General features: G+C 41.8%; 1 protein-coding gene across 10 annotated transcripts in view; it reads left to right on the top strand.

Moving 5' to 3' along the window:
- Positions 1 to 16,469, top strand: part of ubr4 (ubiquitin protein ligase E3 component n-recognin 4) — a 196,346-nt gene that overhangs the window by 64,162 nt on the left and 115,715 nt on the right. For 5 of the 10 annotated variants that reach the window (XM_048561072.2, XM_048561074.2, XM_048561075.2 and 2 more), the window contains exons 39-44: positions 4,894 to 5,097; positions 5,800 to 5,982; positions 10,206 to 10,364; positions 11,351 to 11,503; positions 13,351 to 13,578; positions 14,373 to 14,530. In XM_048561072.2, coding sequence (XP_048417029.2) covers positions 4,894 to 5,097; positions 5,800 to 5,982; positions 10,206 to 10,364; positions 11,351 to 11,503; positions 13,351 to 13,578; positions 14,373 to 14,530 — 1,085 coding nt within the window. The remainder of the gene's footprint in view (positions 1 to 4,893; positions 5,098 to 5,799; positions 5,983 to 10,205; positions 10,365 to 11,350; positions 11,504 to 13,350; positions 13,579 to 14,372; positions 14,531 to 16,469) is intronic. The other 5 variants (XM_048561076.2, XM_048561078.2, XM_059655620.1 and 2 more) reach the window with 1 other exon arrangement.

Here is a 16,469-nt window from a genome sequence, read left to right on the forward strand (position 1 = left end):
ATGTGAGCTCAACAAAAGTTTCTACTCTTGGCAGTTTCTTTGTGATTCATATTGCAAATTGCATGAGATCATGATGTCAGGACAGGATTAGTTGCAATTGTGATACCTTTTCCAATGTAATAGCTTGGCAGCGATCACTGTCAAGCTTCACATGATAAAATGTGTTAGGCTCTTCTTAAATTAAATCTCAACAAGCACAGCCCCTTCTGAGAAGGGGAGGAACTTGGGGGAAAATAAGCAGCACTTTAGCCCGTGTGGTTGTCTAATTTGTTTGAAAGAACAACTCCAATTTGCCAACTTTTATATTTGATGCCCTGACCAATAATGGGAACCATGCTATTGGCTGCCTTCACCACCTTCTCCACTTGTATTGCCACTTTGAGGGAACTATGGACTTGCATCTCAAGATCTCTCTGTATATAAATGCTCATAAGTGTCCTGCCATTTACTGCATATGTTCCTCTTGCATTTTTCCACCCAAAATGCATCACTTCACACTTGTCCAGATTAAGATCCATCTGCCATTTCTCCACCCAGCTTTCTAATTGATCGATATCCTACTGTGTCTGTTGATAACCTTTCTTGCTGTGAAGGCTTTGGGGAGGGTGCAGATAGGTTTACTAGAATGTTGCCTGGTTTGGAGCATCTTGGTTACAAGGAGAGGTTGGACAAACTTGGATTGTTTTTCCAAAAATGTTGAGGTGAGGGGGCAATCTGCTAAAAGTCAATAATGCATGAATAGAGTGGCTTGTTGAGGTCTTTTTCCCCAGGGTGGAAACATCTGATACTAGTGGGAATTGGTTTAAGGTGAGTGGGGTAAAGTTTAAAGCAGATATATGAGGCAGGCTTTTTTTTTTACAGAGGTTGGCTGGTACCTGGAGCACACTGCCGGGGGTGGAGGCCAGGAGCTGATACGATAGCATTTAAAACGCCTTTCGACACATAAACAGGTGGTCAGTTGAGGGTTACAGACTGTGTGCAGGCAGCTGAAATTAGTTTAGAATGGCATCGTGGTTGGCACAGACATGGTGGGATAAGCGCCTGTTCTGTTCTAAGTTCTATAGCTGTGAAAAATATTGGTAATCCCTTGGGAGGGCTTTTGTGGCACATCAGTGGGAGTCCCTACCTCTGGTTCTCAAGGCTTGTGTTCAAGCTCTACCTGTTCGAGAGTTGTATCATAACATGTCTGAATGGGTCAATTAAAAAGATCCGTAATTAACCCTGTTGAAAGTTACTATTGAATCTGTTTCCACCCTGTTGGTATTATTTTTCATAGTTAACCATATATTCCTTCATGATTTTGAATACTTCTGTCTTCCTATTCAACTTCTCTGTTGTAAGGCGAGGCATTCTAACTTCTTTCATCTATAGATAATGTTCCTGTTATCATTCCAGTATACCATTGCATTGCCCATAAGCTCTTGAATGCTTCCCTAATGTCCACTGCCCATAATTTGATATGAAACTCCATATAACACCTGACTAGTAAGATATTAAATTTTTGATAACTTCCTTACTTTACTATTCAATGCTTTTTATTCCAATTACACAAAATTCCTGTCCTTTCTACCAACCATATCATTGTATCCACTCGCGTTAAAAGATTTGGAAAAGTTAAATGTATAGGTGGCGATACTGCTTCTGTTATCACTAAAACATGTTCTACAAATAGTGTGGCTGATGGTAGGGCCCTGGGGAATGTTGCCAAACAAAGGGACCTCAGGTGGAGGTTCATAGTTTCTTCAAAGTGGAGTTGCCAGTAGATCGTGTGCTGAAGAAGGCATTTGACATGCTTGCCTTCATTGTTAAGTGCTTTTAATATTGGAGTTGGGATGTCATTTGTGACTGTAGTTTGTTGGTTAGGCCCCATTTAGAATACTGCTTTGAGTTCTGGTCTCCCTGCTTTATAAAGGATGTTGTGAAATTTGAACCCGTTCAGAAAAGATATTTACAAGGATGTTGCAGGGATTGGAGCGTTAGTGTTATAAGGAGAGGCTGAATAGGCTGGGGCTATTTTCCCTGGAGTGACGGAAACTGAACGGTGACCCCGGAGGTTTATAAAATTGTGTGGAGCATGGATAAGGTAAATAGTCAAGATCTTTTTCCCCAGAGTAGGATAGTCCAAAACTAGAGGGTGTAGATTTAAGGTGAGAGGGAATAGATTAAAAAGGGCCATGAGGGACAACTTTTTCACGCAGAAGTTGGTGCATTTATGGAATGAGCTGCCAAACGAAGTAGAAGCAAGTACAATTCCAAACTTTAAAAGGCATCTGGATGGGTACATGGCTAGGAAGGATTTAGAGGGATGTGGGCCAAATGCTGGCAAATTGGACCAGATTATTTTAGGATACCTGTTTAGTCGGCATTGGTGAGTGGTATTTGGGTGTGAGTATGTGCGCATGTGCCTAGAGAGGAGGCAGTATGATGGGTGTGCCTTTGTGAGGTATATCAAAATAAGCATATTTCTTAGCCTTTAGAGGACAAAGTTTACTTTGTTACTGATCCGAGTTGTATTTTTCAGTGCACTGGCTAGCAATGAATGCTCAATGTAAAATTTAGAAGGGTAGCATTTGAAATTGGTATGTTCAATGCTGATTCAATTTTAAGAAGTAATATTGGGCATTTTGTTTCTCCAGTGTTCAGAAGTATTTGTTTTTTGTTAGATTTGAAACAACTGGCTTTTTGCTTGTTAGTAGTTTTTATCCATGGAGCTGTGAAAATGTGGCTCTTGTTGTTTTTGCTAATATGTTTCCTGATGTGTTGTTGCTGGCGCTGTCCACCTCTGAGAATTGTTATTAAACTTATTGAAGAACATTATTGACGTATTGTTCAACCTCAAAGCACAACATTTCTGTCCAGTTTAACATTGCTCCATGGTGATTTGGCATCCTTGCCCAAAGGGACCTGAAGTATGCCTTCCATAGAAACTTGATGTTTTCTTAGGCAAATCTGAGCCAGTTAGTTCACTTACCATCTCAATCAGAAAGTTAGTGGATGATGATGGAAAGAATGGGCAAATATGCTGTGCACCTGAGATTAACCAGATAACTAGTCTGGAGGATAACCAGGTAAGGAGATTAAGAGTTATGGGGAGGAGGCAGAAGAATGGAGTCAAGAAACATATCATCCATAATCATAATCATTTTACTCGTATATCTTATGGACTTATGATTTGTTCTCCAGCACAAAAATATATCAACAGTCCTCTGAAGAATATATTTGCAATATATTTTGCTGTTAATTCTAATCAAATATGTTTTGTTCACCAGTGTGTTCTTCTGGTGGCACTGGTCAGGTGACACCCTGTGCCTTCACAGCTAATTATTCTGTCATTGGGAAGCTCTGGGTGAAAGATAATTCCCAACTGAAGAAAATTGCTCCAAGGAAGAGTCACTTCTACTTGCTGGAATGTCAATAATACTGGTACCATGTTATCTGGAATGCAATCTGAATCAAGATAAAAATAAATCATCTTTTTGTATTTAGTTGATAACTTCATCAGAAGCTCTATTTGCAGTGGCTATCCCACTCCACTCAATTCCAGGCATAGGTTCCGAAGAACTGTGTGATGCAATGATCAACCTTCCTTAACGAACATGAACGTGTAAATCCATCAGTTGCCTTCCCCAAAAGGAAAGGTGTTCTTTATTTTTATAATGTTGTAGGCCAGTGAGATAAAAGAAAGTTAGTTCTTGGGAGCAAACCATGTTGTTTCTTTTTTGAATTAGCAGCAATAACTCCCATGGCAGGTATCATACCAGTTAATAAAAAGTAAAGCTCCTTATATATTGTTCCATCAAACATACTCAGGACAGGTACCACATGGAGTAGATACAGAGTAAGCTGCACTCTGCACTGTCCCATCAAATGCACCCTATTAAGTAGTGTAATTATCTAAAACATTTCAATTTGTTCACTCTTGAATATTGTATTCAAGAGGATGCAAACTTGGTATGTGCAGTCTGCCTCGGTTTAAGCCTGGTGTTATTCTTGTGAATCTGCTGTGATATTCTTGTGAATCTGCTGTGTTATTCTTGTGAATCTGCTGTGTTATTCTTGTGAATCTGCTGTGTTATTCTTGTGAATCTGCTGTGTTATTCTTGTGAATCTGCAGTGTTATTCTTGTGAATCTGCAGTGTTATCCCTGAGGTCTGGCTGTCCAAAATTGCAAGTAGTACTCCAGATGAGAGAGATGTGGAGCTCTGTACATTTGTAACATAGCTCCAATCCCTGCAACATCCTTGTAAATCTTTTCTGGATGGGTTCAAGTCTCACAACATCCTTTAAGAGTTTTGAGAAGATTTGTAGCTCAGGGTGAGTTTGCTCGCTGAGCTGGAGGGTTAGTTTTCAGACGTTTTGTCACCATTCTAGGTAACATCATCAGATGTTAAACAGTTAAGTAGAAAGCGGGACATAACACCAGCGCTTCACTGGAGGCTCACTGATGATGTTACCTAGAATGGTGACGAAACGTCTGAAAACTAACCTTCCAGCTCAGCAAGCAAACTCACATCCATTTGTAACATAACTTCCTCCTGTTCTGTATTTCAGTTCTTTTTGAGACGAAAACAAATATTCCATTTGCCATTTCAGTTTTTCTTTTGCACCTGTCCATACGTTTTGTAATTTTTATGTCTGGCTCTCTAAATCACTGCAGACCCACAATTCTGAGCTTTTAGCCATGTAGCCATTGGCAGTTTGGTTGACAGTCATATTGGATCCTGACACCACTACCAAGGCTTTCATTTTCGCCATTTTGTTGAATTCAACCAGATCTCAAAACCGAAAGGCTGGTTGCAAACCTATTCTAACAACCAGCCATCCTGATGAAGGCACATGAACAAAGTTTCAGTCATCCCGATTTCTAACCCTGTTCCTGCTTGCCTTTCCTAGTCTGGTTGTTCCACTGCTGGGTTAGTCCTCGATATGCTCGTCTTCCTGATGGATGCTATCCAGACAAATTTCCAGCAAGCCTCGGCAGTTGGCAGTAGCAGCCGCGCTCAGCAGGCATTAGATGACCTACATACAATGGAGAAGAACATGGAAATGACTGACCAGCTGATGGTACGCCCTGGAACTGGAAATGGAGTGTTGAGGGTTAGAAAGTGTTTGGTACAGTAATTGAGTATAATGAGTGATGTATTGCTATGTAATACGTGAACTGTGATATTCTTCTGTAACAGCAGTGAAATGAATCTCTGTGTAATCCAAGGTTAATTGATAGGTGCAATGCCACCCCTTAGAACTGGCCTTCATTGTAGTGCACCACACTGTGCAAACTGCAAGTTGAAATCCACAAGTTACATAATGATGTAATAACCAATATTCAAGAGTATGTTGCAAATCAGTGACACGTTATGGGATTGATGTGGTACCTTTAGTAAAGCTGAAGCTTGGAGAATCCTTTCCATCCCTGTATTTTCGTCCACCTTATTGCTTATTTCCCATTATTTTCATTGGAAATAGAAAGAGATTTGGGAAAGTGGCAGAAATAGATCACAAGATATTGCCTCCATGACAGTACATTATCAGGTGGAATACTGCAGGGCACACTGTGATAGAGGATCTATGGGGGGAATCCTAACTATTTCGCTTCACACATTTTCAATAATTTTGCTAGTTGCCTTTTCATTTAATCATATGGGTTGGGAATCTTTGCAAGTCGTTTGTATTTTGTCTAAGATGAGCTGTTGCTTGCTTAGTTTTTGTCCTGTCTATTTGTAGTTTACTTTCACTGGTCTTATTCAGTTTGGCTTTTTGATGCTCTGGTGTTTCTAATTGAATGTTTTAATCTTGTAGGTTCCAACCCTGGGCTCACAGGAAGGTGCCTTTGAGAATGTGCGGATGAATTACAGTGGGGATCAAGGGCAGACAATCCGTCAGCTAATCAGTGCACACGTGCTGCGTCGGGTGGCAATGTGCGTTCTTTCCTCTCCCCATGGTCGTCGACAGCACCTGGCTGTTAGCCACGAGAAGGGAAAAGTGTGTTCTATTTTCATATTTGGTTTTGAAGGTTCCTTTTGAATACAATTTACTGTATTTCCCTCTTCAGGCAATGTTTTTGTGTTTGTGGTCAACTTTGACAAGGCCACATTTTTGCCAAAATATCTGAGCAGCTTCCTGGGCAACCACACATACAGTTAAATTCATGTAAAAACCAGACTGGGAGTGGGCATTCATGTTACTGCTTTGAGCTAGTGACGACAACTTGCGTTTATTTAGTACCATTAACATGGATGAAACGTCCTAAGGTACTTCACAAATGTATAAGAAAAAAAATGAGTGCTGAATGAGAAGAGATATGAGTATATCTGAACAAGGTCTAAATTGAAAATTGATTAATAGGAAGTCTGAAAGGAGGAGAAAGGAGAGAAAGTTTTGAGGAGAGAATTTTACAGTTTGGGGGTCGTAAGCTTTGAAGGCACAGCCACCAATGGTGGAAGAAGGGAGACTGGAATAAGAGGCCATGATGTGGAGGTGCCAGATTTGGACTAGGTTGGACAAACCAGATTATAGTCCAAGAGGCTTAGTTGAAAACACAAGCTTTCAGAGTTTTACTCCTTTCTCAGGCGTTAATGAGAGAGTTAGTATCAGGCACAGACCTTATTAGTAAAAGGCCAAAGGGTCAAACCACTGATGAGGATGTTCTAAACAAACCTAAGGTGCTGTTAAATCTTTAATCACTTCAAAGGTTTTATTTGAATAATATGTATATGTAAATCCCTGAATTCCTTTTGAAGTCACTGTCCTGAGAGAACTAAAGGTTTTATCATTGTAAAGAAGAGGTGACATTTTAGGTCCGATTAATGCACGTTCGGTGTAAGGCCTTGATTAGATCCTGTTTGTGTTTTGGCTTGGAGTCAGACTAGTTTTATTTGTAACCTTTAGACATAGTTGCACGTGCGTGTGCGTGTGTGTGTGAGAGAGATATCTGTAGTGGAAGATAGACACACGATTCCAGTTGAGGCCATCCTCATGGGTACCAAACTTGGCTATCAACCTCTGCCTGGTAACTCTGCGTTATGTATCCTGAAGTTTGCCTTGGAGGATGTTTACCCGAAGATCCAAGGCCAAATGCCCTAGACCGCTGAAGTGATCCCCACAGGAAGGGAACATCCTGTAGGGTATTTGTAGCGTAGTGTCTGTGTAGTTTCACCAATATACCATGCCTTGGGGCTTCCTTGCCTGCAGTGTATGAAATAGACAATGTTGGTAGGTCACACAAGTATCTGCTGCGATGTGAGTGGGTGGTGCACACCCGTGGAAAGGTAGTGTCCATGATCAAAGATCTGTCATGTCTTGCAGAGGTCGCCATGGCAGGTTTGTGTGCTGTTGTGGTCAGTGTTGTCCTGAAGGCTGGGTAGTTTGCTGCAAATGATGGCCTGTTTCAGGTTTGACGGGTGTTGAAGGTGCGAAGTGGAGGTGTGGGGAAGATCTTGGCAAGGTGTTCATTGTCATTAAAAATGTATTGAAGGCAGCAAAGAACATAGGGTAGCTTCTCTGCTATCAGGAAGAACTGGACGATGAAGGGTACCCAATCAGACATGTCCTATGTCTGTCTTAGAGAGGTCAGGAGGGTTTTTTTGCTGTGGCACATCAGAACTAGCGATCGATGAATTGCACCCGGGTGAATCTGTATTAGCAGATGCATTCTATTTTGCTCAAAAAGCATGCAATTTATAGATAGTCAGTCAATGGGGAGTTTGAGAAATTCTTTATTTAGAAATAAAACCAGTCTGACTCGAAACCAAAACACAAAGGGATTCTAAACAAGCCCTTACACCTGACATGCATTGTCTGACCTAAATGCTCACCCCTTCTTTACACTGATAAGATCTTTAGTTCTCTTAGGGCAGTGACTGCACAGGAATTTGGGTGTTTACATATATATTATTCAGTTAAAACTTTCTAACTGTTTAAAGATTTAACAGCATCTTAGGTTTGTTTAGAACATCCTGATCAGTGGTGTGACTCTTTAATCTTCTACTTGTAAATTTTGTGTCTAATACTACCCCTTTCTCCAACACCTGAAGAAGTAAGACTCCGAAAGCTTGTGTTCTCAAATAAACCTGTTGGACTATAATCTGGTATTGTGTGATTTCTGACCTAGAATAAAAGAGAGTTTGGAGTTGCAGTTTTAATGTTAGAGGAGGTCATGTGGATATGGCATGTGAGACCCTGAATGGATTTAAAGAAAGTGATAATATTCACAATAATATATTAATTAGATAGGGAACACTAATGTACTAATTCCAGATTTACAGATGACATAACACTAGGCGGGAAGGTGAGCTATAAGGAGGATGCAGAGATGCTTCACAGCGATTTGGAAAAGCTGAGTCAGCGTGCAATTGTGTAACAAATGTAGTATAATGTGGGGGGAAAATGAGGGAGCAAAAACAGGAAGGCAAGTAATCTGTCTGTAAGTGAGAGGGAGATTCTGCAACAAGATTTGGGTGTCCTCGTACACCAGTTACTAAGGCTTGCGGGTGCAGCAGGCAGTCAAGATGGCAAATTGTATGCCTGTCTTCAAAGTGAGAGGATTTGAGTGTAGGAGCACAGATGTCTTGTTGCAATTATGCACGGCCCTGGTGAGGCCACACCTGGAGTTTTGTGCAGTTTTGTAATCCTTAACTGAGGAGGAATGCTGTCCTTATAGAAGTAGTGCAGTGAAGGTTTACCAGTCTGATTGTTGGGATGGCAGAACTGAAGTATGTGGGGAGGGTGAATTGTTTTATGATTATATTTGCTGGAATTATGAAGAACGATGGAAGAATCTTGTCAAAACTGATAAAATTCTCACAGAACTTGTCAGGGTAGATGTAGGAAGGATGTTCCTAATGATGGGGAGCCCAGACCAGGGATCAAAGTTGAAGGACATGGAATAAACCATTTAGGATTGAGATGAGGTGAAATTTCTTCAACCAGAGAGTGATGAGCCTGTGGAATTTGTTAACCCCGAAAGCAGTCAAGGCCAAAACATCGTGTGATTTCAAGGAGGAGTTGACTGTAGCACTTGGAGCTACAGGGATCAAAAGATATGGGAGAAAGTGGGAATAGGTTATGGCATTGGATGATCACCTGTAGCCATAATGAATGGCAGAGCAGGCTTGAAGCATTAAGTGATTGGCCTACTCCTCTTCTACGTTTCTGTAATTTCAGAGTTGAAGTTAAAATTCCAGGAGCCAGTGTAGTCCCAGATGATAGGGACGAGTGAGTGGGTGGGACTGTATTTTAGACAATGTTGTCTATCAGTGTGTGGAATGATCTGAAATACGTAAAGTGAGAGGCACGTGTGGAGAGCATTGGTAAGGAGTTCAGCAGCAGTTGGGCTGTACCAGGAGCAAAGATGAGCAATGTTAAACCAGTCTTTAGGGTTTTTTTGTGATGTAGAGTCTAGAAAGTTGGAAATTGGATGGCAGTGTTTGTACATAGTATAACATGGGAACAGGCCCTACGCCCACCATGTCAGTGCTGAATATGATGCTGTTCTAAACTAATCCCATATGCTGGCACATGGTCAGTATCCCTCTATTCTCTATCTAAATGTCTCTCAAACATTGCTGTTGTATGTACTTCTGCTACCTTGCCTGACAGCACATTCCAGGCACTTATCACTCTGTGGTTAAAAACACTTGCCTTCTAGACTTTCCCCTTTCACCTTAAACCTTGGCCTCTAGTATTTGATATTTTCATCTGGGAAAATGATTCCAGCTATCCACCCTGTCATAATTTTATGGGCCTTAATTAGGTCACCTCTCGGCCTACAACACTCTTGGGAAAATAATCCAAGTTCATCTAATCTTTCCTTTATAGATAATAAACTCTGATGCAGACAGCATCCTGTTAAATCGGTTTGGCATCCTCCACATCCTCCCTATAGTGTGGTGACCAGAACTGTACACGATACTCCAAGCATGATCTAACAAAAACTATATACTGCTGCAACAGGAATTGCCAACTTTTATACTCAGTACCCTAACTGATGAAGGCAAGCATGCCATCTGCTGCCTTTACCACAGTCTCTGGTACAACCTGCTTTGATCTGAGACAGTTGCTGAGGAGGGGAACGGAATCAGGAACTTGTCCAAGGCAGAAGTCAAAGAGGCAATGTGCTTCAGCTCCAGTTTCTCACAATATAAGGGATGTATCCACAGAACGCATTTTCAGTTCAAATTGATAACATTTCTATCCCCTTGTTACAGATCACCGTGCTGCAACTATCAGCTTTACTCAAACAAGCTGATTCAAGCAAGCGGAAATTGACATTGACTCGTCTAGCCTCAGCTCCGGTTCCTTTCACTGTTCTGAGTCTGACTGGAAACCCATGTAATGAGGATTACCTTGCTGTGTGTGGACTCAAGGTAAGTGGTATTTGAAACTTTCTGAAAGATTAGCTTTTTTGTTAAGTTCGTTTAGAAACGGGTGTATCCCTGTGTTCACGTACATAAATAAAAGGATGCAGGATCCTTGACTTTATAAATAGAAGCGCAGAACATAAAAACAAGGAAGCTGTGTTAAATCATCTCAAATAACGAACTATCCCTAAATTCAAGCGGTGTGTCTGTTTCTCTGGACGTTGCAGTTTGGATGGATGTCATAGAATGATATTAAAGATGAAGGACTGGTGAAATCATGAGACTGGGATTGGTCTCCTTAGACCACAGAACGTGAAGGGAAGGATTAAATAGAGGTGATCCAGAATTATGAGGAGTTTTGATAGAGAAACAGCTTTAATGGCACAGATGTTGGTGGCTGAAGGAAACAGTGTTATTATTGGTATGAAATCTGTGAGCAGAATTAAAATTTTTCACACATTGGGTAGTTCTGACCTAGAATGCATTGTCTGAAACGTTACTGTATTTTGGCCATTGTGCGCTCAATTCACCCATATCTCACAAGTTATGTCACTTAGAGTACTCTGCTGTTATATATTGGATGAAAACATGAGCCCAGCACATCATATTTGAAATATTATAATTCTATGATACATGTTGTTCAGTCCTCCCTCTAGTGATCCTTACTTTATATTGAATGAGTGTAGACCCAGACTGGTTATGTTGACTGTTCAGTCAAGTTGTTTGCTCACCCTGTTCCAGGTTTCACTTTTGAATCATGATCTCCAAGTTGAGTCATTACATTGGGAAGGGAGAGTCTTTTTCGTCCTTGTTTTTAACATCCCTGACTGACAGGATGATATTGTTAATTGAAATTGACTTTGGTTACACCCTGTGTTTCCGAGAGGGCAGAAGTAGGTCATCAACTTTGTTTCTCGGTTCATCATATGATTATTCCCACCTTCATATTTTGGTATAGCAGTAACATTTTTTACATGTTTCTCGTTCTTCAGGACTGTCATGTTTTAACATTCAGCAATTCAGGATCAGTTTCAGATCATCTTGTTCTCCATCCACAACTCGCCACTGGCAACTTTATCATTAAAGCAGTGTGGCTTCCAGGGTCACAGACAGAGCTTGCAATAATAACGGCAGACTTTGTCAAGGTGAGGTTGGAGTAACTGAGTAAAGCTCTTTTACTGATTACATTTCTCTTTCAGCACGACCTTATGTTCCACTAAAAAAAAAGGTGATTTGTATTTGACTGCAATGGTTTGTTCATTCATTCTGGTAGATGTTGTCTTTACCATGGTGACTGGTGTCATGGCTGGAGAGTGGAAATTTTACCCTTTCTGCCATCTTTTTGATGGCTTCAGGCACTCCTGGCTGGCGCAGCATGTGGTGCATTCAGATTGATCTGCTTCAATGACCCTCATGATAGAAAAACAGCCCTCATCATGCTCTTGAATCCTTCCGTGGTCCATGTCAGCTTTCCTTGTGTTGAATTAGTGGCAAGCTAATTTACTGCAACCTACTTAAGAACCGAGTTATGGTTGCCAAATCTTTCAATTCTCTTGTAACTTAAAATGCATGTACTTTGACAGTACACTTGCATGCAGTTCCTAGATTTCCAGAAGTGCAAATTATTGTGTCATTCCCTACACAAGAAGTAATTTTGTATTTGTTGTCTATTCTCATATCCCTGCGTGTAAGCGTTGATGTGGTAAAGTAATGATTTACCATGATCTGTAAGAAGTGTCACAATATGTAGAATTGAAAAGTAGGTATCCATAAAAGACCATAAGACATAAGAACAGAAATTAGGCCATTCGGCTCATCGAGTCTTTCTGCCATTCAACCATAAGTTCCTCAACCTCATTCTCCTGCTTTCTCCCTGTAACCCTTGATCCCGTTGATAATCAAGACCCGATCTATCTCGGTCTTAAATGTACTCAATGACCTGGCTTCCACTGCCTTCTGTGGTAGTGAATTCCAAAGATTCACCACTGTCTGGCTGAAGAAGTATCCCTGTTCTAAAAGGTCTTCCCTTTACTCTCAGGCTGTGCCCTTAGTGTCTTGTACCAATGGAAGCATCTTCCCAACGTCCACTCTGTTTAGGCCATTCAGTATTCTATAAGTTTAAATAGATTCTTCCTCCCCCCCCCCCCGCCCTCTCTCTCTCATCCATCTAAACTCCAATGAGTGTAGTTCCAGAGTCCTCAAACGTTCCTCATACGTTAAGCTTTCCTGGCACCATTCTCCTGAACGTCCTCTGAACCTGCTGCAGGGCCAGTATTATTCATCCTTCCTGAGATATGGGGCCCAGAACTGCTCACAGTATTCCAAATGTGGCCTGTCCAGAGCTGTATAAAACCTAGTAGTACATCCTTGCTTTTATATTCAGGTCCTTGCAAAATAATTGTCAACATTGCATTTGCCTTCCTGACTACTGACTCAACCTGCAAGTTTACCTTGAGAGTATCCTGGACTAGACTTCCCAAGTCTCTTTGCACATCAGACTTCTGAATTTTCTCTCTTTTTGGAAAATAGCCCATGCTTTTGTTCTTCTTACCAGTGTGCATGACTCATCAAAGTCACTTGTCAAAGACCAAGTGCCTGTTAAGCTGTCCTTAACCTGCCTAAAATTGTGGGGTCTTGACTGGTGTTAGTTTTTATTTCAAAGTTGTTTTAAATTCAAATAGATTTCACATCCATAGAATTCCTGCAGTGTTGAAACAGGCCTTTGGCCGAGCAAGTCCCCAGAGACCCTCAGAGTACCCCACCTGTAACCGTCCCCTATAACCCACCAAATCTACACACACGTGAACACTATGGTCAATTTAGCATGGCCAGTCCACCGAGCCTGCACATCTTTGGACTGTGGGAGGAAACTGGAGCACCCGCTTGCTCAAGCGACTCCTGCTCAAGCAGGCTGCTGCTGTTAAGTACTGCTGACAAATGTAAAGTAAGGTGCGTTAATTCTTTCACAGATTGTCTTAACCTTTCTTTGCAGGTTTATGACTTGTCCACTGATGCTTTGAGTCCAATGTACTATTTTCTTCTGCCAAGCTCCAAGATCCGTGACACAACGTTTTTGTTCAGTGAGGAAGGGAAGAGTATTATTGTTATCATGTCTTCAGCTGGTTATATTTACACTCAAGTGATGGAAGAAGCAAGTAGTGCTCAACATGGACCATTCTATGTCACTAATGTACTTGAAATCATACATGAAGATCTGAAGGTCTGTGAGAGTGTGCGCATGTTTTTGTAGAGTTTTGTATTGTTAATTTGTCAGGTTTCTGTATCCAAGTATAATATTTTCCTGTGAGTGATGGCCCCATGGGAATCCTTTTCAAGCTAATGCCTCAAGTCAGCTGGAATTTGATGGAACTCAGTTGCTATAATAGCTTAGCTAGGAATTAAAATTGGGTTATCTGTAGTTATTGGAAATTCTTGAAGGCAATGGACTTGCAACCCAAACATTGTAAATTCCAAGTCTAATTGGGGAATTTGTGAAATTCAAGTCCACAATGCTTAATGTTGACCAAGACCTTTATTGTTGGCTCTATGGTAGATTCCGGGCAACTAGGGATAAGCAGTAAAAACCAATGCTCTTGTTACCCATATTCTAACGAGATTTGAAAACGTTTCCAGTATTTTGGTGCTGAGGCTGAAAAGTACAAGTAGTCATGAGCATTAGGGTTGAAAAAGAAAGATAAACTGGATTTAGATGGTGTCTTTCATGATTTCATTATTCCCTAAAATGCTATGCACCATAGCTGCTGTTTTGCTAAGGGAAGCATAATATTATTTGTAGCCTAAGTACCACAAACTATCGATTTGTGTGTTGCATTTTCAGAATATCTTTGAAGTGAAAGCATGAAATTTGGGAAAAGAAGGTGCTGTTCATTTACAAAATCTGCATCTGAAATGCAAATGTGAAATATTGTGTGTTAATTTATCATTTGAGTTCACATGTAAACGTATTCTGTTCAATGTATACACTTGATAATAGTTTTTCCTTTCCTTTTTCAGGACAGTAATGGGCAGGTTGCAGGTGGTGGTGTCTCTGTTTATTACTCACATGTTCTACAGATGCTGTTTTTTAGTTACAGCCAGGGCAAGTCCTTTGCTGCCATGTTGAGTCGTACATCACTGGAAGTGCAGCAGCTGTTCCCAATCAATCTGAAAAGGTGAGTGACACATAAGACTATCCCTCAGGAGGTGAGGGAGAGGTGCCTCTTTGTTTAACTTTGAGGATCCTGTTCAATTGCCTGGTTTACATTTTCTGATTGGCTAACAAATGTAATCATATCAATCAAAATGTGCCCCAGTAGAGATTAGAGAATTTCACATAAGAATCTTAGCCAGCACCATGTTTACATCTGAAGTATCAGTTTAGCCTGTTCTTCCCATACTGCTTCCAGCAGTAGCATTGACCCTTGTGGGGTATTAATACATTGTAGTGTTCAAGTGACATGAGGTAGAGAGGTTTGAGGCCCTGAAAAAAAAAGTTTATTTAAATTTTTAATCACTCGTAGGAGGGGGTGTTACTGACTGGCCAGCATAAATTGCCTGACACTGATTGCCCTCAAGAAAGTGGCAGTGGGCTGCTGTCTTCAACTGCTGAAATACATGTACTAAATATATGTACAATGAAGTACATTTACAGGGAGCACAGCTTGTGCAGAGACTTGTCTTCCCATGTAGTTCATTTTACACATTTATATTCCTCTTAGAATCTTGGTTATCCTAATTATCATATGACTACAGGCTACCAAGAACTGTTGCATTGTAATTTTGTGTGAAGCTAGACAAGTTTCTGGTCAACATACTCTGCAGAGATTGCATTCTCTTTTAGGCAAATCTGTTTCTTTGCATTGCACGCTCCATAATGAACATGCCTCTTTGTTTCAAAACGGTTCTACTTATATAAGTTTGTGCCCTACGTTAAAATGTTCAGTCCTATTTGTTATTTTAAACAGGTTTCCAGACTCAGTCTATCACAATCAATTCTCTAAGCTTGAAAACGTTTCTGCGTTTTGCACATTAGTAGTCCTGTTCTCCGGTGTAATTTTAAATGGATCTTGGTTGAGTGTTAGATATGTCTCAACGCCTTTCAATACCTGCAGCCGAGTGTCACTGCTTCTTTGTGACTGGCTGTTGATTTCTGTATTTGTATTTTTCTAATAGCGTAGTCAGTTGAGGGTGTCAGATGGTTAAAACAAAATCTATTTGTCGTATTGCCCACTCCTTGTTCTCTGCTTCTGCAATTCCTCATTCTCTCTCCTGCCTCTCTCTCCTGCCTCACTCTCCTGCCTCTCTCTCCTGCCTCACTCTCCTGCCTCACTCTCCTGCCTCACTCTCCTGCCTCACTCTCCTGCCTCACTCTCCTGCCACACTCTCCTGCCACACTCTCCTGCCACACTCTCCTGCCACACTCTCCTGCCACACTCTCCTGCCACACTCTCCTGCCACACTCTCCTGCCACACTCTCCTGCCACACTCTCCTGCCACACTCTCCTGCCACACTCTCCTGCCACACTCTCCTGCCACACTCTCCTGCCACACTCTCCTGCCACACTCTCCTGCCACACTCTCCTGCCACACTCTCCTGCCACACTCTCCTGCCACACTCTCCTGCCACACTCTCCTGCCACACTCTCCTGCCACACTCTCCTGCCACACTCTCCTGCCACACTCTCCTGCCACACTCTCCTGCCACACTCTCCTGCCACACTCTCCTGCCACACTCTCCTGCCACACTCTCCTGCCACACTCTCCTGCCACACTCTCCTGCCACACTCTCCTGCCACACTCTCCTGCCACACTCTCCTGCCACACTCTCCTGCCACACTCTCCTGCCACACTCTCCTGCCACTCTCTCCTGCCACTCTCTCCTGCCACTCTCTCCTGCCACTCTCTCCTGCCACTCTCTCCTGCCACTCTCTCCTGCCACTCTCTCCTGCCACTCTCTCCTGCCACTCTCTCCTGCCACTCTCTCCTGCCACTCTCTCCTGCCACTCTCTCCTGCCACTCTCTCCTGCCACTCTCTCCTGCCACTCTCTCCTGCCACTCTCTCCTGCCTCTCTCTCCTGCCTCTCTCTCCTGCCTCTCTCTCCTGCCTCTCTC

The sequence above is a fragment of the Stegostoma tigrinum genome, chromosome 28, assembly GCF_030684315.1.
Source record: "Stegostoma tigrinum isolate sSteTig4 chromosome 28, sSteTig4.hap1, whole genome shotgun sequence".
NCBI classification, from domain to species: Eukaryota; Metazoa; Chordata; class Chondrichthyes; order Orectolobiformes; family Stegostomatidae; genus Stegostoma; species Stegostoma tigrinum.